Source organism: Mytilus galloprovincialis, chromosome 12 (assembly GCF_965363235.1).
Source record: "Mytilus galloprovincialis chromosome 12, xbMytGall1.hap1.1, whole genome shotgun sequence".
Classification (NCBI taxonomy): domain Eukaryota; kingdom Metazoa; phylum Mollusca; class Bivalvia; order Mytilida; family Mytilidae; genus Mytilus; species Mytilus galloprovincialis.
The window spans coordinates 46,518,545-46,543,313 of record NC_134849.1 but is presented as its reverse complement, the minus strand read 5'-3'; the positions used below and the strand labels follow the sequence as shown (position 1 = coordinate 46,543,313).

General features: G+C 32.6%; 1 protein-coding gene and 1 long non-coding RNA gene across 2 annotated transcripts; both read left to right on the top strand.

Annotated features, from left to right (window-relative positions):
• Positions 1-2,758: 2,758 nt before the first annotated feature.
• LOC143053970 (uncharacterized) lies at positions 2,759-8,348 on the top strand. Its single transcript, XR_012971521.1, has 2 exons — positions 2,759-2,859; positions 4,218-8,348. It is a non-coding gene; the product is annotated as an uncharacterized LOC143053970 (long non-coding RNA).
• A 3,735-nt stretch (positions 8,349-12,083) lies between these two features.
• LOC143053969 (uncharacterized) lies at positions 12,084-16,193 on the top strand. The gene is made up of 5 exons (XM_076226796.1): positions 12,084-12,280; positions 12,850-12,988; positions 13,741-13,923; positions 14,349-14,510; positions 15,538-16,193. Exons 1-5 carry the CDS (start codon positions 12,128-12,130, stop codon positions 16,158-16,160), a joined length of 1,260 nt encoding a protein of 419 aa, XP_076082911.1. The 5' UTR covers positions 12,084-12,127; the 3' UTR covers positions 16,161-16,193.
• The last annotated feature ends 8,576 nt before the right edge of the window (positions 16,194-24,769 follow it).

Sequence of the window (24,769 nt, the reverse complement as noted above, 5' to 3'; positions counted from 1 at the left end):
AATGACCATATACCATATTCTTTCGGCCATTTTAAAAACTCATATGCACCTTCTGGTGCCGGATATGTCCATGTCCAGATATGAGGTTCAATAGCACATTTGGTCTTGAAGACTTCTTTGGGTTTAAAACGTAGATTGAAACGAAACAACTCCCAATGAAAGTCTCTGCTTTTCAAATTAAAAAGAAACTGGGTAACACTGATGGGATCTATCTCCATAGAACAATTATCGAGTACTCCATTTTGAAAAGGATATTCTTTTCTCCAGTCTTCGCACCGAAATTTCAATTTAGTCATATTTTTAGCATTGGCAATGATAAGTACACTTAAAAACAACAGGAATATCATTTTTGTTGCTGCTTCTAATTGTTAATTCGATTATCATCTACTTCACTTTTGACTCCACTGAGGAAACAATTTTGTGACACATATATTCTAGTTTGTGTTGATAATATCCTGTCATTTTCATAAACTAATATGGCCGTGTTATTAACGTAATAGTTCCTATCCGAAAGTCAAAACTAATATGGCCGTGTTATTGACGTAATAGTTCCTATCTGAATCTCAAAGTAAGTACAAGTCAACTTTATTTACTATTTAAGGAAATAATAAATTAGTTGTTTACAAGTATTGGTTTCGTTTCCGGTGTGTTATATTTCTATCTATATAAAGCTATCTGTCTGTTTTTATTCATTTTATTTTTAAAAGAATTGTATATTTAACATTTGTGAGTCTAAAAATTAGTAAGGTAAAAAGGTAAAATTTGGTTCTAAAATATTGCAATAAAAAATTCATAATAGATAACAGGATTAAAATCTTGTACGCCAAACGTGCATTTCGTCTACAAAAGATTCATCGGTGAAGCTTGAATCCTTCGTGTTAATTTGTATTATAAGGATACGGCTATTGGATGTTCTGGGGGAGGGGCAGGAAGATGTCTTTTTATTTTCGTTACCATCTGTTGATTATTCCCATTTAACAAATCGCCCGTTGATGCTAAGCATTGGTATAGAAGCAAAGTTTTATATATCATTTGTTTGCGCATACACGAATAAACTAGGAATTTTTAGGGATTTTTAAAAATCATAACTTGGAATTTTCTTTGAAAATAATCCTTGGTTTCTCGTTTTTTTTAAATCAACATTTACACGGTAGAAATACATGTATAAATAAAGAATTTCAGAAAAAATCCCTATACATAGATGTAATTTATAAAATGTAAAATGTTAGAATGGAAATAACAAAAGCGTAGCCAGTAAACATAATTTGCGACCATCAAATCGCTAATTGAAATAAAAGCTTAAAATACAATACAGTTATCTCATGAACAGTGATGATGAATATTTGGTTCGTTCCGTGTAGGATGTATAAATTTTAAGCCCATCAGAATTCCTTATATTTCTAGTGGCCGCAAATATTTGTTTGTATTTTAGATATCATCCCAACCCCTTCTTCATTTCATGTTAATGTCATATGATCACTTTTAATTTCTTGTATCTGAATCATTTTAAACTGCTGGGGTAATCAAATAAACATTGGGTCCTCGATGCTCTTCAACTTCATGCTTTCTCACTTTTATGATTCGAGCGTCCCTGTTTTGTCTTTGAAAGACAAAACGCGTCAAGCATATTATGCAAGTTTGATCCTGTACATGTATCTATGATGAGTTTACTCCAAATGTCTTCATACTTCGTTGTAAAGATTCCTCCTACTGATAAGAATATATATTCGTTTACTGCAGGTTGAAACATTTAGATAGTGAGTCGTTTAATTTTCTTTATGACATCGTTTAAGTTTCGATAATACGCGTAAAATTTAGAGACATATCGCTTATTTTAATTGTGAATTAAATTAGCAAAAAAAAAAGTCATCACCACCCCAATCACTTAAAGCTATTGAAACAGAAACTGTAGTTCCGATCAAAAAGCTCAACCAAACTCCAATGAACTCATGTACTTTAAAATGGTCAGCAGCTCCTGTCCTGCTCCATAAGTCACATACGATATCCGTTTGAGAGTCACCTCATATACATGTATATAAAACACATTATGAATATATATAACATGTAATATGCGTGTTATAAAGTAAGCTTTAATCGACATGTTTTCGTCCATTTCGTAAAAATGTGTTTATTTGAAGAAAAAAAATCCGCACAACCGTAAACTTGAAAACAAACAATACTAGCATTCTCATACAGGTTTAAAAAAACTATTATTAAAATATTGTTCAACCTTAATATGAAATAAAAAAGACCTATCAAAATCCAATTGCGCGAGTTTGATATCTATTTATATATATGTTTATGTTTATGTTTATATCGGATTATTTAATCTCGACAGTCTTCGGAAGGTTTACAAGATGGTTAATTGGAATAGAAGGCGTATAGACTTAACTACAAACGAAATACAAATACATACTATCTATTTAATGCATCAATTATTGTTTATCTTAGACCTTTTAATTTGGATATATGTTTCAATATGTTATAAGTCGAGTTTGAGTCTAAGTGAAGACCATGAAATTTAAGAAAAATGCTTCTTCAATTATTTGATTTGACCTCTCATCATTAATTTACATTTTTATTGTGAGATTGCGCAGTTTGAAATAATGAGATAAACAAAACAAAAATGAATTTCACTGTTGCAGATTAAATTATTTTTACATCCTGGGGTTAATTAATAAAATCACGACTACAAGTGAAATATAAAATCTATTTCAAACATATTGTTGAGGTTTCCTGAATTACATTCACATTTGGCTGAAAACAAAAATTAATTTCCTGTTGAATCATATTGCGTGTTATTTTTTTCAATTATAAATCATTCATTGATTTCATTATATACACTGGTCAAGGAGTGAGGTACGTAATCTGTATTATCTATCAAAACTATTGTGATTTATATATAAAAAAAAAAGGTTTGTTCATGGAAAAAAAACGCAATTTGTTCAAAACATTACTGAAGCTTATCTGTAAAATGATAACAGCACTTTATAAATTCAAATTTGGAAGCAAAACGAGTAAGAAAAACGTTTCGAATCAATTTCTTTTGATGTCAGCTAGACTTATTATTTTGGTATGTATTTCTTAAACAAGCCTTTACTGTCTTTTTTTCAGATAATAAATATCTTACTTTGACTAAGATATGGCATACATGTATCGTATCTAAAAGTTGATTTGTCTACGAAATATGAAAAAAAAAATATTGTTTGTTCAATCACTAATATAAGTGAAATAAAGAGTACATATATAATCCGCTTTCAGATGTTTAGGAGTCAGTTTACTCAATTTAGTCAAAATAAGTTAATACAAAAATATCGATGATGCATTATTTACTTGCAAGTGAATAATTTGATCTCATTTAATCCTTATTAATGTGACCTTCAATTTAACGCCTTAGCTTGAGATGGGTTACGCATGTATTTAGATATAGGAAGATGTGGTGTGAGTGCCAATTAGACAACTCTCCATCCAAATAACAATTTAAAAAAAAGTAAACCATTATAGGTCAATGTACGGCTTTCTATTTAAAGGAAATTGTCGACATTGACAGTGAAACAAGGATAACCCGTTTGGCTGACTGATTCGTTCAAATGATGAACATAGTTTTAACCTCCAAATGAAGTATACCTGCAAAAATATGATTGCACGTGGTCGCTATCTATTTATCTAAATAAATGTATACATTTAAAAAATGTCTGTTTATATCGGGTTACATGACCATCGGCAATCTCCGGAGGTTATCTTGGTGTTCAATTAGATGAAGTAAAGCAGAAATACATGTCCAATACTGATTCATATCATCGAGTTCATGTATTGTTTATGGTTTATTTTCGACTTTTTGTTTTTGGAATATGCTTTTAAGTATGTTATAAATCACATATGAGAGTTTGTTTAATATCGGTCAACACAGGTAACATAATGCCCTTTTAAACATCTATTAAAAAGGAATGAAGACATTAGCAATGCTCTTCAACTGTGTCCTTATTTGGCTTTATAAATATTTTGATATGAGCGTCACTGATGAGTCTTATGTAGGCGAAACGCACGTCTGGCGTACTAAATTATAATCCTGATACCTTTGATAACTATTAGCATAACTGGACCCCTTTAAACGTTTGTTTGCGTGGAGAAATTTATATATATAGCACATGTTTTTAAAATTAAATGAAGGTGACGAATTTCTATTTTAATACAAGCCTTTACTGTCTTTTTTTCAGATAATAAATATCTTACTTTGACTAAGATATGGCAAACGGAACCTGTCACGCATGGATTCAAAAATATGTAAATGGGAAAAATATTACGCTAGATTTTCTTAATGAACTACACGTAAAGAGGAATATTGGCGGGATTACTATGTTGACCTTATTTTCTGTAGTTGGTGTTATTGGCAATGCGCATGTTTTATACGTATACTTCCGGTACTTCAAATATTCAAACTATAGGATATACGTTTTATTTCTCGGCATACTTGATGTTATTAACTGTGGTTTTGCTGCCCCTTTAGTGGTATTTTACTTATTCTATCCTCTTAACTATCCATCGCATTCATTCTGTAAAATTTTCAGGACGATTATTTATTTTATGGCAATAGCAAGCACGTTGTTGTTAGTGTCCATAGCAATTGAAAGATTCCGAAAAATCCGATATCCGCTAAAGGAAAGGTTATCTGCAACTGCTGTGAAAGGACTCTGTATTGGTAGTTTAGTAGGTGCTGCGGTTTTATCCTGGCCTGCGCCAATAATATGGGGATTGGGAACAGTTGAAACTGGGATTCCAGGCTTTCAAGGAAAACGATGCTTCACCGAAGACAGATTTCAGAACTACAATACAAATTATCAAGGAATTTATAACGCGTGTTTGATTTTGTTTTATTTCATTGTCTCGACTACCTTGATGGTAATGTATATTTATATCGGAAAAAAGATTCATACACAATATGAGCGCGATAGCTCACGGCGTGAAAGCTTACAGAGCGGAACATTTAATTGTAAAGAATCAATCAAATCAAACAAAAACAATACCCGGAAGTCGACAATCACATTGTGCGTGGTCACTTTCACATATGTACTGAGCGCACTGCCCCATCATATGTTATCATTTTTTATTTTTCTAATTCCAGATTTTGACTGTTCATTAAGTTTGATAGGTTCAATGCTATATTATACGTTTGTATGGTCTTACTTTTTCAATAGCGTTGTTAATCCGTTCATTTACGGAATTCGAGACCGGAAGTTTAGGTTGGCAGTGAAAAACATTTATAAACGGACATGATAGTAATATTCATACGGAATGAACGAAAATTAAGCTTGAAAATTAAAAGAAACATAATGAGAAAATACACATGTTATAATTTTAGTAGCTTCTTTGAGATTGTACAGCTTTAGGAAGATGGTTGCTCTAATTTTGTTCGCCAGAAACAATATTTCATAAATGATTATAACAGGAATGAAGCAAAGAAGAATTAAATGTATATACAGGATGGTTGTGAAATGTGATGAATTTACGAATAGCTTTTTCATCAATGAAATACATTTAGATTTGTAAAGTTAACATTGTCAAGTACTTATATATTTTTTTGTAATTTTATTTAGAGATTTTATTAACATTTTACTAACTGTTTAGAGTGCCAATGTCCTCTTCGTTTTAAATCTTTATTTTTCTTTATTTTTCTTTATTTTTCTTTTTTATATGATTGATAACTACATGACTCTCTATTAACTCATTTTAAGTAAACATTTTCAGACAGGAGCATATAGCTGAAATTGTTTATCTCAACCCTTTTGTGGATTAGCAATACACTCAAAATTTGAAGAAAAAAACATTCTACTTGACAGCTATTTTCTAGGTTTTAAACATACCTTTCCTTTTAACAAGCTTAGACGATGTTAGAATATTTACTGAATGATGAATACACTCCATGTAATACCATAACACGAGTTACAAACGGAGATTGGTCTGTACATAGGTACTCTGTTAGAAGACATATTACTGCCTATGATGATCTTCAGGAAATATGGACGATGGGTATCATTTTTAATTTCCTTGTGCATTATTTCACTATGATTGCCATTGCTTATGGAATTCGTTGCGACTGTCATAAAAGTGAGAGGTTTAGCGCTATAAAACCAGATTCAATCCACCATTTTCTACATTTACAAATGCCTGTACCAAGTCGGTTGTTGTCCTTCGTTTTATGTGTTTGATTTGATTAGAGACTTTCCGTTTTGAATTTTCCTCGGAGTTCAGTATTTTTGTGATTTTACTTTTTGCTAACGTTGAATAGATCTATATTTTTCATGTCGGGGCCTTTTATTTTCGGTTATTTGGTATATGATTTTCTAGTTGTTGAACGCCGTTTGGTTGTCTATAATTGCTTACTTCTTTCGAACTACGGTGAATAGTGGTCTTATCGATTATCCTACTACATCTCCATCTTCTTATATTGAATTGTTTCATATTTAAATGTGTTTACGGCCAACTTTTCGTAAAGACGTCAGACAATCATAGAAAACCATGACTTGACTGTGCAACACCCAAAATTTAGGTACGGACATATTTTAGTTCCATGCAAGTGCATATTTGTGTAACATTAATGCTTTGATTTGATTTGTTTTACATTTTAATGTATTGTATTGTATTATAGTTTCGATATTTGGATAGAAGAATAATATTATAACATAAATGCAAAGTCGGAATATATATAACTCTGGTTTCGAGATTTTTTTTATATATATCAATGTTAACAAAGTAAGGAATATTAATCATACTTGTTGTGTGTTGTATAAATATCTGTTGCTCCTAATTGAATGCACAATTTATGAATATTTCCTAAACTAAATTCAATATTTTTATGTCTATATTTAATTTCTAATTCCGGAATAGATAGGCAATTTGTATATCATTTTCATTGTTTTCTAAACTTTTACACTCGTACTAAATTTTTAAATGCCTTTAGCAATGTAAAAGAAACAAAGTCACTAAGCATGCTAATTCAAACTTACAAAACACATTGAGCATTAAAATAAAAAAATATAAAATGGCATACATCATTGTTGTAGAAATGTGCTGATAAATGCATATGACAGTCAAAGTTTAATATAGAAAAGAAGATTTGGTATGATTTCCAATGAGATTACTCTTCACAAGAGACCAAAGTACACAGAAATTAACAACTATAAGTCACCGTAGGCCTTGAACTATAAGCGAAGCCAATACCGCATAGTCAGCTATAAAAGGCCCCAACACTGCTTAAATGAGATGAAACCGATTATGAGTGCTATGTTCATTAAAACTATTAATATCCCACTCAGATAAGTAGACGAGTCTATTTAGATGATTTAAAATTGATAGAGGTTTATATGATTATTGTATATTTTGTGTACAAGTCATGATTTTATACAAATTATAGTCAAACAATTTGTCTAAAAGTGGAATAATTTATAGTATGGATTTTGTTATAAAAAAAGTATTGATAGTCTATAGAATGCGGTATTACATTTCACCAGATTCAATAAGTACCCTTAATATATTGTTTAGGGTGATCATACTGAGGAATTGGATATTACCCCCTTCAGTAAGATGGTCTTTACGATTTCGTGGTAATATATTTGGCTTGGGACTGTTGGACAGACAAGCGCACCTTTCCTTGTTGTGTGTTCCTGACACGTTTGATTGATGGTTCAATTTCACTGAGGAAAATTTCTATATTGATATTAGAATTCTGACTGAGGCCAATTTCTATTATACTATCAGATTTGTAACTGATGCCAACTTTTCTTTCATTCAGAATTGTAACTGAGGCCAATGTTCTATCAGAATTTTCACTTGGGAAAATTTCTAGTTACTATCAGAATTAACTGGCAGACATTTATCACTTATATTTCCTGTCTGGATATTTGTGTATTTTGTAAATAAGGTTTGTATCAAAGCATTATTATAACAAAATCCATACTAAAAATTATCGTACAAATTATAAGTGAAATTTAGTGACATTTTGTACAAAATTGAAATAAAACAAGCACTTTTCAAGTCAAAATACGAATTATGATATGTAAAAAATGATAACTGCGCCTTTTACAAGTTGAATTTGATTTCTCGACAAATGTCATGTAAAAATTCATACAGCTGTTCCAATGCAGTACCAGAATTGTCACTGAGGCAAATTTCAATAATACTGTCAGATTTGTAACTGAGACAAATGTTTATTATTCTATCAAATTTCTAGTATACTATCAGAATTAACTGGCATGCATGTATGAAATGTATTTTCCTATCTGTATCTGGGTATTTTTGTATTGTGTAAATACGGTTTATTGTGTGGTTATTGAATAAAAATTCTATTATGTGTATCTATGCTTTTTCATAACAAAATCCATGCTATGATTTATTTTAAAAATTATAAGTGAAATAATTTGAAATTTGTCAATTTATACAAGCAATTTTCAAGTCAAAATACAAACTATAATTTGATCAAATGATAACTTGTACACAAATCATATGTAAGTTTCTCCTTATCATATAAAAGGATCTCGATTTTCTTTCTTCTTTTCTCTGCATGTTTTAGGCATTATTTTGTTTTATCTCAACAATACCAAAAAGTAAAATCACAAAAATTCTAAACTCCAAGGAAAATTCTATAACGGCGACCTTTATCTATTGGCAAAATCAAAAGATCAAACACATCTAATGAATGGATAACAACTGTCATGTTCTTGACTTGGTACAGAACTTTTGTTATGTAGACCAAGACCCTTATTTACCGTCAAAAGGAATTTAGGTTGTATAAAATCAAGAGAACTGTAGTTTTCCGATTAACAAATTTCATCAATTGATAAAGAACAAAGCAAGGAAAAGAAATAAAAAGGTGAATTGCATCAACTTTTAACTGGACGAGTCGACAGGGTAATCATCTGCTACTAGGTATCCATCATCCACAATGTGAATCCATATCAATTTAGTATGTCTCAATCGGGAACTGGACACACTCAGTTTATTTAAAGGGTACTTAAAGTTACAACACTTCGAAACGTGTAGCGAATGACTTGAGAAGTAATACTATGTAGATATAAGAAGATACAATTAGTACCAATGAGACAACTCTACATCAAAGTCACGATTTGTAAAAGGAAACAATTATAGGTCTAAGCAGCAAGCTGTAAAGGACCCCCAAAATGACCAGTGTGAAATCATTCAAACAGGGAAAAAACCAACAGTCTTATCTATATAAAAAACGAGAAACACTTATGAACCATACAACAAACGACAACAATTGACATAAATATATGATTACAGGAGGTTATATAGAAAATCAAGAAAAAGATATCAAAAAGTACTATAATAGTCTAAATAATGAAATATATTACCTCGGCTAATAAAAAAATAAAATGACAAAAAAGGTCCACAAATAACAACAATGCATGACAGAATACTGTATTGAGTAACACGAATCCAGTTATTATCGGCAGTTACCTTGGATGCTCGGAAGTTTAAGTATCTACTAAGTGTGAATGCTCATGCCAAGTCAAAGTAAAATTCTGTGATGAGTCGCATTTCGTATGATTCAGTAGAGAAGAAAGATTGATTAGATCGTAGCAAATTGAAAGCATAAAGAAAATAAGGGATAAACTAAGGTTGTGACAAAAGTACAATCATGAATGATATGAATTATTCACTGGAAATTTATTTTACATTAGAGTTGTCTTTCTTTGGTAGATAGTATAAAAAAATGTTGAAAACAAACTTTTTTTTGTTTAAAATTTGTACAGAAGAAAGAAGACTTTCTAACTCATGTAAACGAGAAATAAGCTGTCGACGCTATGGCTGAATAAAGAAGACAAACATATCAACAACAGTACACAAAACACAATTTAGAACGTCACCTGAAACACCTTGGCGATTTCAGGTGCCTCGGAAGGTTAAAATTCCCTACACGTTGCTCCCACCATGTTGCTCATATAAGTATAAATCAGGTGATAAGTGTTATTCAGTATTAAACTAATTTGAAAAACTGTAACCGCTAATTTTTATATAGCGCCTCTACGTTATGACCACGTCTGGTCTGTATTATTTCTTGTTTTTTCGACTTGTATACAAACAATGCAAATGAACTTAGATTAGTGATTTAAGAAGTCCTGTAAGGTCGATGAGTATGATTTTGAAAATGACAGATTTGTCACGCGCTGTGTTAAATTGTATTTGAGAAACCTGCTTTAACTGAGTTTTATGTTTAAGGGAGGAATTCCATTATTTGTATTATCAACGTTATGCTACATGGCTTGCATTACACTTGGATCTAGTAAATACAGAAGTGTTTAATCCGTTGCCTTTCAGTGTCAACACAAGTGTGAAACAACAAACCAGATTTTGCGAAATATTCATAAAAATAAAAAAAATCAAATAAATAGAATTGATCATAGGAAGAACCAAACAAATTAAGACAAACTTTATTTTAAGAAAGAACATATCCCAAATTGCATGACGAAAACCAGGAATATGAACATCACATCGTTAAGATGTTGTCTTCGTATTCTGTCAAGTATATAAGCTTGCTGTAGAGATTGGCTGATTAATATGTAAATGCAAGATGTGTTGCAGTCAAGCTAGCAGAAACATAGCATTATGAAAACCTAACATGTGTCACCCATTTGTGTAGAAAGCATTCGACGATTCATCGATGGTTGCTTTTTTGTATAACGTCCAGTGGCATTAAGAACATAAATATTTGATAAAATGAGCAGGTTTTATAAGATTTACGGACGGAATCAAGGACGTTGAATCTTATTCAAACTGTTATTAGAAAATCAGTGCATGTTGGATAAGGGTAGAAGTTTTGCCTTCCATCAGACTTCTTTGGTCATTAGTATTCTTCTGAAAGTTGTTGCGGAGAGCTCGGCACCTACCCAACACGAAGCATCAAAATTTAACTTCCCCATTCCTAAAAGGCATGTCTGTATCTACACATTATGCACAGACAAACAAACACCAACCGACGCAATGACTTACTGCTAAATGAGAAAACCCAGTAGACGCTGGGGATGGGGTTAAATTGTAATGAAATGAACTCTCATTTGTCAGACTATGGATGTCCATTGTTGTAATTCAATGTATCAACAAGGTATTTGCTACATATGTACGTGTTAGATTATTCTGCTATATTTCATACGTCAATACTGTTGAGCTTTTATCTGTTACATAATATAAATGTTGGTATCAAACTTAATCTGTTATATAATACGTTAATAGTGATAAAGGTATAATCAATAGGCTTCCTGATCAGGGTTGAACCAACCACATATGCAATGATTATCTATTGATGTGGCCTAGAAAATATATATGAAATATGGGTGACATGTTTAAAAACAAACAATGTAATATTTTATGCAGTATCTTAAAATGAAACTATTATTATCTATTGACCTCAGACACTAAAGTGTAAACCCATCACTTTTTGGACCATTTTTACTACCGGGTAAGGCATTGTTGTGTTGTTTTAAACGTTTTAAACTTGTACCAATACAAACTACTACTTATGCACATGATAAACAAATTAACATATCTATTACATACAAAAGTGTGTGTGTTTTGAATCCGCGTTAAGGAACGAGGACCCTTTATTGCCTAAAAAAAACTCTAACGATACACATGGTACGGAAAATTTGTTGACCTTACACGTTTGGTAATTTATACAAATGCCGAAATATGGTTTGTACAGGTTTTGCATTAACAAATATCAGTATCATGGTACTGTGTTATGTTAGACGAATATATTATGAGTAATGATAAAAAAAGGTTTAGCAGTGGTACATTTTTCACTTTATTTTCTTTATTTCTAATATTTATCTGATTTGAAAACATGTAATTAACAACATTTTTCATTCTCTAATAATAATTAATATCTTTCGCTTACTCTTCTTGTGTGCTAAGCGAAATCACCAATTTATAATTTTTATTTGTCTGACTAGCAATAAGTGTTAGATGCCTTTACTTTTGATTACATTTTTACAAATATTGATCATTGTACAAATAACATCTTCCTTGTATATTAAGATAAACTCGGGTTTATTTTGAACTTTCAGATTGCTTTTATGTATTTTAACATTAATATCCAATCCTCTGTATATGCAAGATGTCACATAGAGATGACTACACATATGATGTAGAGCAACAATTACCCCTTCCTGAATTCTTCAGAAAGTACAGAGACAAACTACCGTTACTAGTGATTGTGACAGATGGATTCTGTGGCGAGACAAAGAATGACGAGTATGCATACGCTGAGGTAATTATAGATTATCGTTGATCATCTCAACAAGATTGATGTTCTCGCTTGGGCCGGGACGGCGAAAGTGATAAAGGCAATCGAGTTGAGATGACCAATGATAATCTGTTTATCGCTATTTTACCTATGACGACGTTGTCAATTTCATGTCAATTTCGTTAGCAACGCCACGTGCCTGCTTAGTTTCTATTTTCCATCTCAAGCGAGTAGCATGATATGAAAAATATCACAAAAAAAGATCAAAGGAAAAATGCACAAAATAGCGATAATATATAATATAAGACGCAAGTAGAGTAAATCAGAGTAAAAAAAAAGTATTGAAAGATAAATCGATATCCTCAAAGTAGACTGGACTGGCTATGCGAAATTCTACTGGATTCATGTGGGGAACTCCTGGATTGTAAGATCTTTCCATGAAATAGTCAATGTAGACTCCCCAAAAAGATATACTTATTACGTATTCCTGACAAAGCCATATACATGTCAATTACTGTCAGTTTATATTATTTTTTTACCCTTTAGTACTATAATAAACACTTTATAGGCACGCTTTACTTCTTACTGTCTAGATAATTCGTTTACACAAATCCTGTCAGCAGCTTAGAGTACTATGCAAGTTGTCGGCTAACGATGGTGCGAAAGAGGAGTTCCTTAGTATACCCGTCGATTGCAGCTGTATGTTTTCGGAAGTAAAAAAATTAAAACGAGGTAAGAATGGAATCTCATTTTATGTTTGTAAGTTATAATTGAAAATAGTTGCTGTCCTTTTATCATTTACCTCTAATAAGTGCAAATTAAAATGACCATAAAAATGTTGAGACATGCTATATGCAGGTGAAACTATTTTTGAAAATTGTTTATTTATATATCATTGGGGTATTTTTTATGAGATAAAGATTGAGCTGCAGTTTTAAATCATTTTCTGGTGTAATATTATTTTTAAAAATAACACATCGCTAAGAGGGTGATAGAGCATTTTTTTATACTGAATGTCTTATCATTATTGTCTTTTACGATGAATTTTATTTCTATGATGTCATGTAAATAACAACGTTACAGGTATTAGAAAAATCAACATACGCGAGGCAAGATGTTTTATTATTCTTGTATTAATAGTGAAATACTAGTAATACAATCTGAGCCAAAACGAAGAACTTTAGCATTGTCTTTAATATCGTGATTTAAATTCAATTATTTGTCCTTTAAATTATCGATTTTTGATTGGTCTTGACGAGAGGGTGACATTACAAAAAATGTCACCCGCTCAGCCATGTGATAGAGTAAATTAACACCCTCGTATTAGACAATCAAAATATGTCATTTTAACGTGAAATATAATAAAATAAATTAACACCCTCGTATTAGCCAATCAAAATATGTCATGTTGACGTGAAATATAATAAAATAAATTATCACCCTCGTATTAGCCAATAAAATATTGTATTCATACTTTATTACAGTTGGGAAACCCAAACTAATGTTAGAGTTACTCGCAAAGAAAAAATTACCATTCCATGTCCGCTATGCTAGCTCCTCTGATGGAGTAATTACACCTACTTTGCTGGAGTGTATTAAAGGAGTTGATATACTGTTAATGAAGACTTATATAGAAGATTTTTTTCTGGGAAACTGTTTGCAACAAGGTTTGTTATTTGAGCAAAGCAAAAGAGTCCAAGAAATAAAGTGATCAATAATAAATGGGGATAAAATGTTATATACACTCGCAGACTTTTCAGTATCCCTTTCTTCGAATAGCAATGAATATAAATATAATAAACAGCAAATTTGATTCTGAAATTCTTTGTATTGCAGTGAACTTGTCGTCATAAAGTCAGTTATACAATTTACTTTATCTATTAAACTATTAATATGTGTGATAATAAAACACTTTTGGTCCTCTGTAGAAGTGCATATGATGCACGAAACGCGTTTACTGACTGACATATTATAATTATACCGAATATCTCAAACAAAGAATATGATAAAGAAACAATATAAAAATTCGAAATTTAAATCTATCACAAAAAGTGTAATCATTAAATAGTCTTTTTTTTAAATTTTTTTGTAGAAGTGCTTTCGCCTATTCCGTCAATTGTAGCTCTGTGTCCAAATATTTCTTTGTCCATCATCACCGGATATGCCAATAAATCTCAAGATCAATTTCATGCAAAACTATGGTCTATGGAGGCTTTTGTTCAGCGAAACATCACGTTTTATGAGGGTTCATCAGGTGAGTAACTAGATTACATTTTTCTTGTGAATCACTTAATTTTTGTTTCTTCATAAAAGTGATATATGTGACTAAAGGAGGATTTATTAACTAGAGCCTTCATCTGGCTCCAAAATAAGATGATACAAGTCTTTAAGTTACCCAAAATCATGTTTAACAACATTACATTTGTAAAAGATAACATTACATTTGTAAAAGACAACATTACATATGTAAAAGACAACATTACATTTGTAAAAGACAACATGTTGTCTTTTAAAAATTTAAGGTTTTTACAAATGTTAATTTGTAAAAACCTTAAATTTTTAAAAGACAACATTGCATTTGTAAAAGACAACATAACATTTGTAAAAACATTAAATTTGTAAAAGACAACATTACATTTGTAAAAGACATATGTAATTGGTAATCAGTTTTAGTTTGTAACCCGGATTTGTTTTTTTCTCAATCGATTTATGAATTTCGGACAGCGGTATACTACTGTTGCCTTTATTTACATCTAGTTCATTTAAAATCATGTTGCCTAATATGACAATCCTATCCCTTCTCATAATTTATTTCGTCGTGTAAAAGAAAATATCTTTCCTTACGACATTTACTGTTGTTTCAATTTTAAGGTCAAGATCTTACAATGTTTTCCAGTTTGAAGCTCTTCAGCAAATATCTAATTTATAATACAATTTACAATTGTTTTATATAGTATCGTACTAAAGTCTTACTGTGCATGCTCTTATATGTGTTCGTCACATAAGAACGTAAATATTGGTCAATGCCAACGACATGTTATAAGACATTTTGTTCTTTATCAAGGCAAGCATTTTAATTTTGCCACAAGATTTTTAATATGCTACTGAACCTTGCATTAATTACAAGTTTTTGAAAAAAAATCAATTAAAAAAAAAATGTGATAAATTAATGATGCGTTCAATAAGGATATCCGAGAAAGCAATCTATACTGTTTTGCTAGCAATAAACTCTTTGTTTATTTATTTCTTTTAAAAAATACAATATGCTCTTGTGCTTTTAGAAATAACAAGATTCAACAGAAGTTCAACAACTACAGGGACAGGTAACCCCATACCAATAGATCTGTTACCTTTAGACTCTATGCACAGCAGCGACAAGACTGATACACCCCCAATGTTTATATCTAGGCAAAAGAGTAAAAGTTTCCAAGATGAAACATATGATATGTATGAACCGCCACCGTATCTAGGTTCAAATCAACGATTTTCAGAATTCGAAAAAAAACCATCGTCACTACCAACAGAGTCAGTTGAATATATGACGGTACTTGAAGAAGATTCAACCTACAGCGTTATAGAAGTAGGAGATACAAAATTTGGAAAACCATTTGAAAATATGAAATGTATTACTGAACCAATTGCTTCTGACAGTGACAGTGCAAACAACAGCTGGTCAGGTGGATCGTCAAAATCTTTTGTCACTGAGAAATCCGTTCACGACATACAACAAATTTTGAAAAGACTTAACTTGTCAAACTATTGTAAGACTTTTAAAAAAAATCTCATCGATGGTACTGTGCTTCAAGAACTAGACGAGCAAAGTTTGAAAAAAGACTTTAAGTTTATGCATGTTGAGGCTGTGAGACTTATGAAATATGTACGTGCAGGTCACATACCAAAATAACACTTTACAATAAAATTGATCGTTGTTTTTGAACACTTTTAAAACTCTAAGTGCAATTGGCTATATATGATTTACCAGCAGTTTAATAAGAGTTATATTCTCCCTCACTATGTTCGTCCAAATATAAAGTAAATATAGTCTATGGCCTTAACAAAGAACAAACGACATAATGTAGATGTGCTACTCGCTATAACCTTTAATTCTGTATGTTACATGTATGTATCAAATACAAACATAATAACAATAATATCATAATTACAATTACAATTTCACATTAAATCATCCGTGAATACATGTGTCTCTTCTTAGGTTTAAGCGAGAGTCGATGGTCAGAAAAATGACCGCACGAGTTTTAAGTGCAAACAAATGGTCACATGTCATGAATATTAAAATTAAAATTGTTTGTTTCTCTATAAATTAAGATTCCCTGGTTCGTGTATTTGAATATTTTGCTGTTTAAAAGAATGACATTTGTCTTAGTTATTGTATAGTTGATTAAAAAAAGATCACTTAAACGGTAATAATATCGTAATATCCGGATCCAGAAATCAATACCAATAGAATAAACACGAAAAACTAGACTTTGTGTTATATACATATTTTCGTTATGAATAATGGTTGCTAGTTTACAGTCTGGTATCTGTATCACTCCGGAATCGGAAAGGGTTATTCCGTATCCGGACTGATATTAACTCTCTCTTTTTTTCTCTCTTGTCGATGAGGGTAGCAGACGTTATTTTTATTTGAGTGCAATATATTACAACAAAAACTATCTTATTCGTTATTATATGTGTCCTTAATATACAAAAGTCCCCAAGGATACAGAATGGTGGAGGTACCTTAAAATAATGTAAATTTTAGACATTTACAGGGCTGTGATCGGTACCAATTATTTTACACGTGGTTATGAAAATCGAAACTGAGACAAACATTTCAAGGTTGCCATTTTGACATCATTACCAAAAAAATATATTTGCCTGTTACAACTTGGTATGACTCTTAGTAGATAAAGGGGTCAGATGGATTATACTACAAATACCTTTAAATAATATACAATGATTTACAACATTCTATAACAAAAAGGCGAGACTATGGCTGTTGAGAATTGTCGGCGGGTGGTGACCGACTTTGCATAATAAACAGTCAACTTGTGTGTGTATATACTATACTATATGTTTTTAATAAAACTGTAAATAAAGAGAATTTTGCGTTGTTAACATTGTTAAGAGACTGTACGGGTGTAGATAAGATTTCTTTGGTGAGAACAGTCTTGCCATATTCATCAAAATATGTTTTCGGTGAGAACAGTCTTACCAAATTTTGAGATTATTAATCGCATTACTACTATGAGTTAAGATACCAAATCGTCTTTACTTGTGGAAGATTCTATTGAAAACGGACCAGACTCGAAACAAAATGAATCGGTCTCACAACTTTTTTTAAATGACTCATTTTTGAAGGCTCATGCTTTAACTGAACTGTTTTGTTTTCAAACTCCATCACATGATTGATTACATGCGACAATAACTCATTCAACAGCAGCTAGACCAACAAATAAACTTCCGATTGCTGAAACTGCTGATATTCAAGAACTCCACCCTACACAAATATCATTTCAACCAGCATCAAGCGTCGGCGTTTCGCTTCCACACACATTTAATATGGAACGTTTGGCTACGGATATCCTGAAGATAATGGTAATACGTTTTTGACTGAATTTGAATCTTTCTCCACATTGCACGGTTTATCTGAATTTAATCTTACTGACAAGCGCATGCTAGCTGCTTTTCATTTACACCTCAAAGGTCCGGCTTTAACATGGTACAACTCATTAAGCGATAAAAGCAAATCAGTGATAGATTATGAGAGTGCCTTCATAGACTTCAGTTCACAAAAGAAGCATCAATTTTTGTACATGTTTTTTTCGATCAGTTGAAAGTGGCTGCATTAGTTGACTCTGGAAGTTCGATAAATATCATGTCAAAATCTTTGTTTGATTCTGTTACCGACAAGCAAAAATTATCATTTGAACAGTTGGATTGTTCCGAAATTAGGTTAGCCAATAATGACACAATTAAAGTAACGGGAACAGCCAAAATTAAATTGTACATAGAGACACGAGGGGAAATTGATATTGATGTGTATATTCTCCCAGTAACTTCACATCCGTTTATTCTAGGGACGGATTATTTGATGAAAAACAATGTTGTGTTAGATTTTAGCAAAATGTCATGTCAATTGAATACCGCAAATGTTCAATCTCATAAGCGACTTAGCCTTGAACCAAATACATAAACTATTGTTTGGGCTAGGGTTCCGAAATACATTACATTGTGACTACAAGGTGTGTGCTCCAAAAAGCAAGTTTTCGTGTAGTAAAGGTTTACTTGTAGCTAAATCTGTTGTAACCGTACCGTACAATAGGAAATCCGGTTAAACTTTTTAAATCCAACAAGTGAGAATGTCGTTATTCCGAAAGGCCGTACAATAGCAGAATTTAGTATACTAAATAACGAATATGAATGTGCATCATTTTCAGATCCTATACCGGAAGTACAGCATGTAGACGTTTCCAAAACTATTGACTCACCTCATTCAGAATTTACTTGCTCGAAACCCGACTATTCAAAAGTGAAGTCTCTGTTTACCTTACCCGAAAATTTGCAAGAAACTGAATCAGATAAACTAGCGTGTTTGTTGCATGACAATTTAGATCTTTTCGTCACAGAAGACAACTCGAATTTAGGCTTTACACGTGTGGTGGAACATAGATTTTACTAAAACCGGACGCCGTTGGCAAACACCAAAAGCCATATCGCCTCCCCCTTTTTGAGAGAGAAATTTTGAGAGAACATCTTGACAATTTATTAAAACAAGGTATTATTGCTCCTGTGAGTGAAACAGAAGATTTATTAATTACTAGTCTTATTGTACTAGTCACTAAGCGATCCAAGAATTCTGCAAAACCTTGCGCCCAAGACTTCAGATTTTGTTTTTTAAATTCACAAACTAGGGAATTCAAATATTCCATACCAGACTTACAAGAATTGACCGAATCGTTTATCGAAGTCATACCGAATTTTATATCGTCAATTGATCTTTCTTCAGGTTTTTTCCAAATGGGACTTTCAAACGACTCTAGCCAATATACAGCCTTCAACACATGTTTTGGTACTTACAAATTCAGTCGATTACCAATGGGTTTAAAAACTGCTCCAAATACATTTCAAATGGTTATGGATAAGGTCTTACACGGATTGAAATTTAAATCTTGTCTCTGCTATTTGGACGACGTCTTGATTTTTTCCGACATATTTGAAAAACATTTATCCGATTTGAAGGAAGTATTTCAACGATTCCGTGCTGCAGGATTAAAATTAGGACCAAAAAAGTGTTCTTTGCAGCATCATCTTGTGTTTTTCTTGGACATCTTATCTCTAAAGACGGGATCCGCCCGCCACCTGACCGTGTAAAGGCAATTTCAGATTACCCACCACCAAAGAATATCAAGGAATTAAGACGATTGTTGGGTTTATTTAACTGGTTCAGAAAATTCATACCGAACTATAGTGCACTGGTTTTTCCATTAACTCGACTTTTGAAAAAAGAGCAGATATTCACATGGCGGAGTGAACAGGAAACAGCATTTAAAGATTTGAAATATAAATTGGTGAATTCCGACATACTTAGTTTTCCGAAGTTCGATCTGACTTTTCGCTTAAGTGTAGATACATCAGCACGAGGTATTGGATATATGTTATATCAGCTTGACCCAGATGACGAAACACAAAAACCACGTATTATTAGGTTTGGCTCTAAATCGTTGAGTCCATGGCAACAATCTTACGGTTCAACAAAATTAGAACTTCTAGGAATGGTCGTGAGCATACTTGATTGTGCGGATTATTTGCGTGGGAATTCTTTTATAGCCGAATGTGACCATCAAGCATTGAAACCTTTGTATCAAAAACAATTTAGAGGTGCAATTGACGAACGTTGGATGTCAATACTTCAGCAATTCTCGTTTGAAATCGTATACAAAAAGGCAGACGACATGCAAGTTCCCGATGCCTTATCTAGATGTGAAAATAGCAAAGCGGAAGTTGTAGAGAGTCCTGTTGAAGATGACCCGTTTGTTCCGTTCGTCGAAGACGTTTGCGGTAAAGTAAAATTACCAAATGGTCAACATTTTTCGGAACTGATTGCTTCAAAAGTTGCCGATGTACAAGCAGTCCATTTAACTGACAATGCTTACGACGCAGATACCTTGATTAGTGACCCGTATGATGCCGATACAGATGAGAGAGACGATAATATCAGAAAAAAATCAGTGAGAAAAATGTCGAAACAGCGTCGAACAATGTACAAGTCAGATACCGGAATCGTTGACAAAACTTTAACAACATCTGTTTTTGAAAATTTATCAATTTCTACCGAAAACATAAAACAACTGCAACGTCAGGATATCACATTGACAAAAATTATAGACTATCTCGAAAATGACACTTTACCAGAATCTCAAAAGGAGGCTAGGCAAGTTCTTTTAAAATCATCTGATTACGCCTTGATTGACAAAGTCCTATTTCATTCTCGAGTTGCTAAAGCTAAAAGAACAAAATGATGGATCATTATCAAATCGTTATACCCGAGGCGTTAATTAATACTGTGCTTAAAGTTGTTCATGAGCCACCTCTCGGCGGACATTGCGGGATTAACAATACTTTGGACAGGGCAAAAGAACACTTTTTCTTTCCCAAAATGGGAAAAATCATTCCAGACTATGTACAATCATGTCGCCTTTGCCAAATTCGTAAGGTCTCAAATAAGAAAACAAAGCAGGAAAAAGTGTCTTTCCCAACGCCGGCCGAACAATTTCAAGTGTGGCAGATGGACCTATGTGGCCCTTTCCAGTTTCTGCTGATGGAAATATATATGTGTTTACAGCGGTTGATATGTTCACCAAACTATTATTTGCATACCCGTTGTGAAATAAAGATGCCATAACCGTATGTGAGGCAATTTACAGGATGTTTACTACTGGAGTGTGCCAAACTTTAATATCGGATCGCGGTAGTGAATTTACCAATAAGTGTACAGCCGAATTATGTAAATTGCTTGAAGTAACACAGGAGTTCACGCCAGCATTTGCCAATCATTGCTTAGGAGCGTGTGAACGCCAACATCGAACGTTAGCAGAACGTTTAACAACTCATCGTCTAAAAGGAAAATCATGGGAAAACGAACTACATTCCGTTACATTTTCAATGAACTCGTCTGTAAACAACAGCATTGATTTTTCTCCATTTGAAATACTCTATGGGAAACGCCAAAATTTTCCGCCCATACAATATAATAGCGCATCTTTCAAAGACATACCCGTAGATATGCGTACGTATTTTTAGGAACTCACTTGTAAATTAAATACAATACATGAAATGGTATCAAACAATACTATCGCATCCGGCTTACAAATGGAGGAAAAGGGGAATTTGAAAACTAATAACTTAAAATTATCAATTGGTGACTATGTTTATTTACAACGTGAACCTACTGGTGAAGGAAGAAAATTTCAACCAATTTTAGATGGTCCGTATGTAGTTATCAACAATCCGAGTTCACATCTTATCAAACTCCGCGACCCAACAAGGAAAAGAAAGCTGTCCGACCCCGTACATATAAACAGACTGAAAATAGCATATATCCGAGCATCCGACCCTGCGCATTGTTTAGCGCCTTTAAATATTGAGAGTACCGAGTCGGAAGAAAATGAAACTTTAAGTTCTAGTAAGAATGACGATATTGACAACCAACTATTGACAGTGAGCCTCATGTTAGGAGGTCTAAAAGAAATGTTAATAAACCATTGCGTTTCAGAGACGAAAACTTCGTAACTGCTAATGACATTGAAAGTTCAACCGATGCCAAATCCGAAAAGGTTAAACGAATTTTAGCAAAGAAAAGGAACGGAAATCAATCATTCCTATATTTAGTGCAATTAGTCGGTGAACCCTCACAAATTCGCAATGGAGGACGTTATCTCAACTATCCCAAAAAGCGCAAGATTTGTTAATTTCACGGCCGCCGCCACTAGTGAAATAATTTATTGTATCTACATAATGTATTATCTTGGTGATAACTGTATCGCCAATTATCTTGAATATTCCGCATTTTAAATTTCAACAGTGTCGTTAAAGTTCAATGATTAGTATATATATATATATAGTCAATGTGCGTGGTATTTCTTTGTATAGTTTTGTTTCTTCAATTTGGATTTAAAGGGTTTGGTGATAACTGTATCGACAATAACCACTGATTTTTTTTAAATACGTATTCGAATTAGAATTAAAGATCAATAATTTGCGAATATTGTCAAACTAGAATGGTCCATGTGTGTTATTCTGCATAGTTTTAAATGGAGTTAATGGTGTTTCATAAAACGGATGCGGTGAAAACTGTTTCGCCAAAGTAAATTTCGAATGGTGTTCTTGTGATTAGGATGGGAAATTTACAGTTTATGACTTGAATAACATTTAATGAACATTTGTTTTATACGTTGTGTAACTAATGATACATTTGTTTTATGATTGTGTGTTTATATCATTGTGCGTCTGCTACCATTTCATTCATGTAGTTTTTATACGTACATGCAATTGTGTATATTTATCTCTATGAGTAAGAACGAGTCAGAAAGTGGTGTAGGAGATGTAATGATTTGCTTAGAACGAAAACCTTTAATTTTTGATGCTGTCGTATGTGTTTAGACAAGCGAACTAGATGTGTATATGGTCTCCCCTGAGAAATCGTAACATTTATTATTCAATCGATGGAATATCTAAATACTGTATCTCTATTACACTATACTTTATATTTGGTGCATTTTTTTCAATATTTTTAATTGACTCTATATGATAGGTACACATGAATGTTTGGGTGCAGTGGTGAATGTTTGAGAAGGTTTTAGGAGAGAGAATTGTTTTATTAGTTGTTTTCAAATTGCATAATTATATGACAATATGTTTGTTAATTATTACAATGTTGTATTCAGTCTGTGAAACTAGCAACCATTTCGAAATTTGAAGAATTTCTTTCTTTCAGGGCGGGGATGTTATATACATTTTTTCGTTATGAATAATGGTTGCTAGTTAACAGTCTGGTATCTGTATCATTCCGGAATCGGAAAGGGTTATTTCGTATCCGGACTGATATTAACTCTCTCTTTTTTTTCTTGTCGATGAGGGTAGCAGACGTTATTTTTATTTGAGTGCAAAATATTACAACAAAAACTATCTTATTCGTTATTATATGTGTCCTTAATCATTGTTAATATACAAAAGTCCCCCAAGGATACAGAATTTGTTTGAATGATTGTTGGCTCCTGTTCATCCATTGAGGATTGTAGATTTTATAAAATACAAAGACAAAAAATTGAACTTTATCTGTGTACTGGATTTTGCCTATTTTAGGAGTTATTAAACCAAAAGTTCCATATGGTGAAGTTGAGATCATCCCTTCGTAAATTTTACGGACGCCATCACGAGCTGGTTTACCATAATGGAATAACCGTTTCACACATGATATCGGATATGTTCCTTACGTCGTAACTACAATCCCCTTCCCTTTCATGAATGTGACCTACTGAATTAGACTATTTACTGGATTTGTTGTAACATGAGCAACACAACGGTTGCCACATGTGGAGCAGGATCTGCTTACCCTTCTGGAGCACCTGAGATCCTCCCTTGTTTTTGGTGAGGTTCGTGTTGCTTATTCTATAGTTTTCTATGTTGTGTCATGCGTATTATTGTTTGTCTGTTTGTCTTTTTCATTTTTAGCCATGGCGTTGTCAGTTTATTTTCGATTAATGAGTTTGACTGTCCCTCTAGTATCTTTCGTCCCTCTTTTAAGCCTCCGTGAATTTATTTGCAAACGAAACGCGCGTCTGACGTTCAAAACTTTAATTCTGGTATCTATGATGTGTGTATTCAGTGAAAAACTTGAATTTTAGACAGAAAAATTTACTTACATTCAGGTTTTCTATCAAATTCATTTTCTGTACTGTATGCGATTATTTAATTACAAACATTTGATGGATTCAGTTTTTTTATGTATCATTACTCATCATTGCAAAATACTTGAAGGTTCTATTAGGTAAAATCAGGAATAATAGCACCAGAGAAATCAAAGTGTCAATTTTGTTACAAATGGTGTTTCTGTAATGAATACCGTTTATTATTATATTGATGTTTTGGGAGGCGACTTTCCTGGTGTGGAACTTGCGCCCTTATGAATATCGTAAATTTTGACCTACATCTAGAAATTTGACAATTAGGGTCAGTTGAAAACAAAACACATATCTCCCTATATACTATATTTTCTCGCTTGTATTTCCTATCATGATTTCCTTGAAAGAGGGTTGCTGCTCACCAAGAGTTTCAAAAGTGAAGTTGAAATCATCTTTCGTAAATTGGACGGACGCCATCACGAGTTGGTTGACCGTTATGGAATAACCGTTCCACAGATGATATCGGATATGTTCCTCATGTCGTAACTACAATCGACTTCCCTTTTCACCCAAAATGTGACCTACCGAATTAGATATTTTCCGGGTT

Excerpts from the sequence above, each read along its gene's own strand:
- LOC143053969 (XM_076226796.1), top strand. The coding sequence starts at position 12,128 with ATGTCACATAGAGATGACTACACATATGATGTAGAGCAACAATTACCC. Across the intron at positions 12,281-12,849 it reads ACGAGTATGCATACGCTGAG|ATAATTCGTTTACACAAATC; the intron begins GTAATTATAGAT and ends CTTACTGTCTAG. Across the intron at positions 14,511-15,537 it reads GTTTTATGAGGGTTCATCAG|AAATAACAAGATTCAACAGA; the intron begins GTGAGTAACTAG and ends TTGTGCTTTTAG.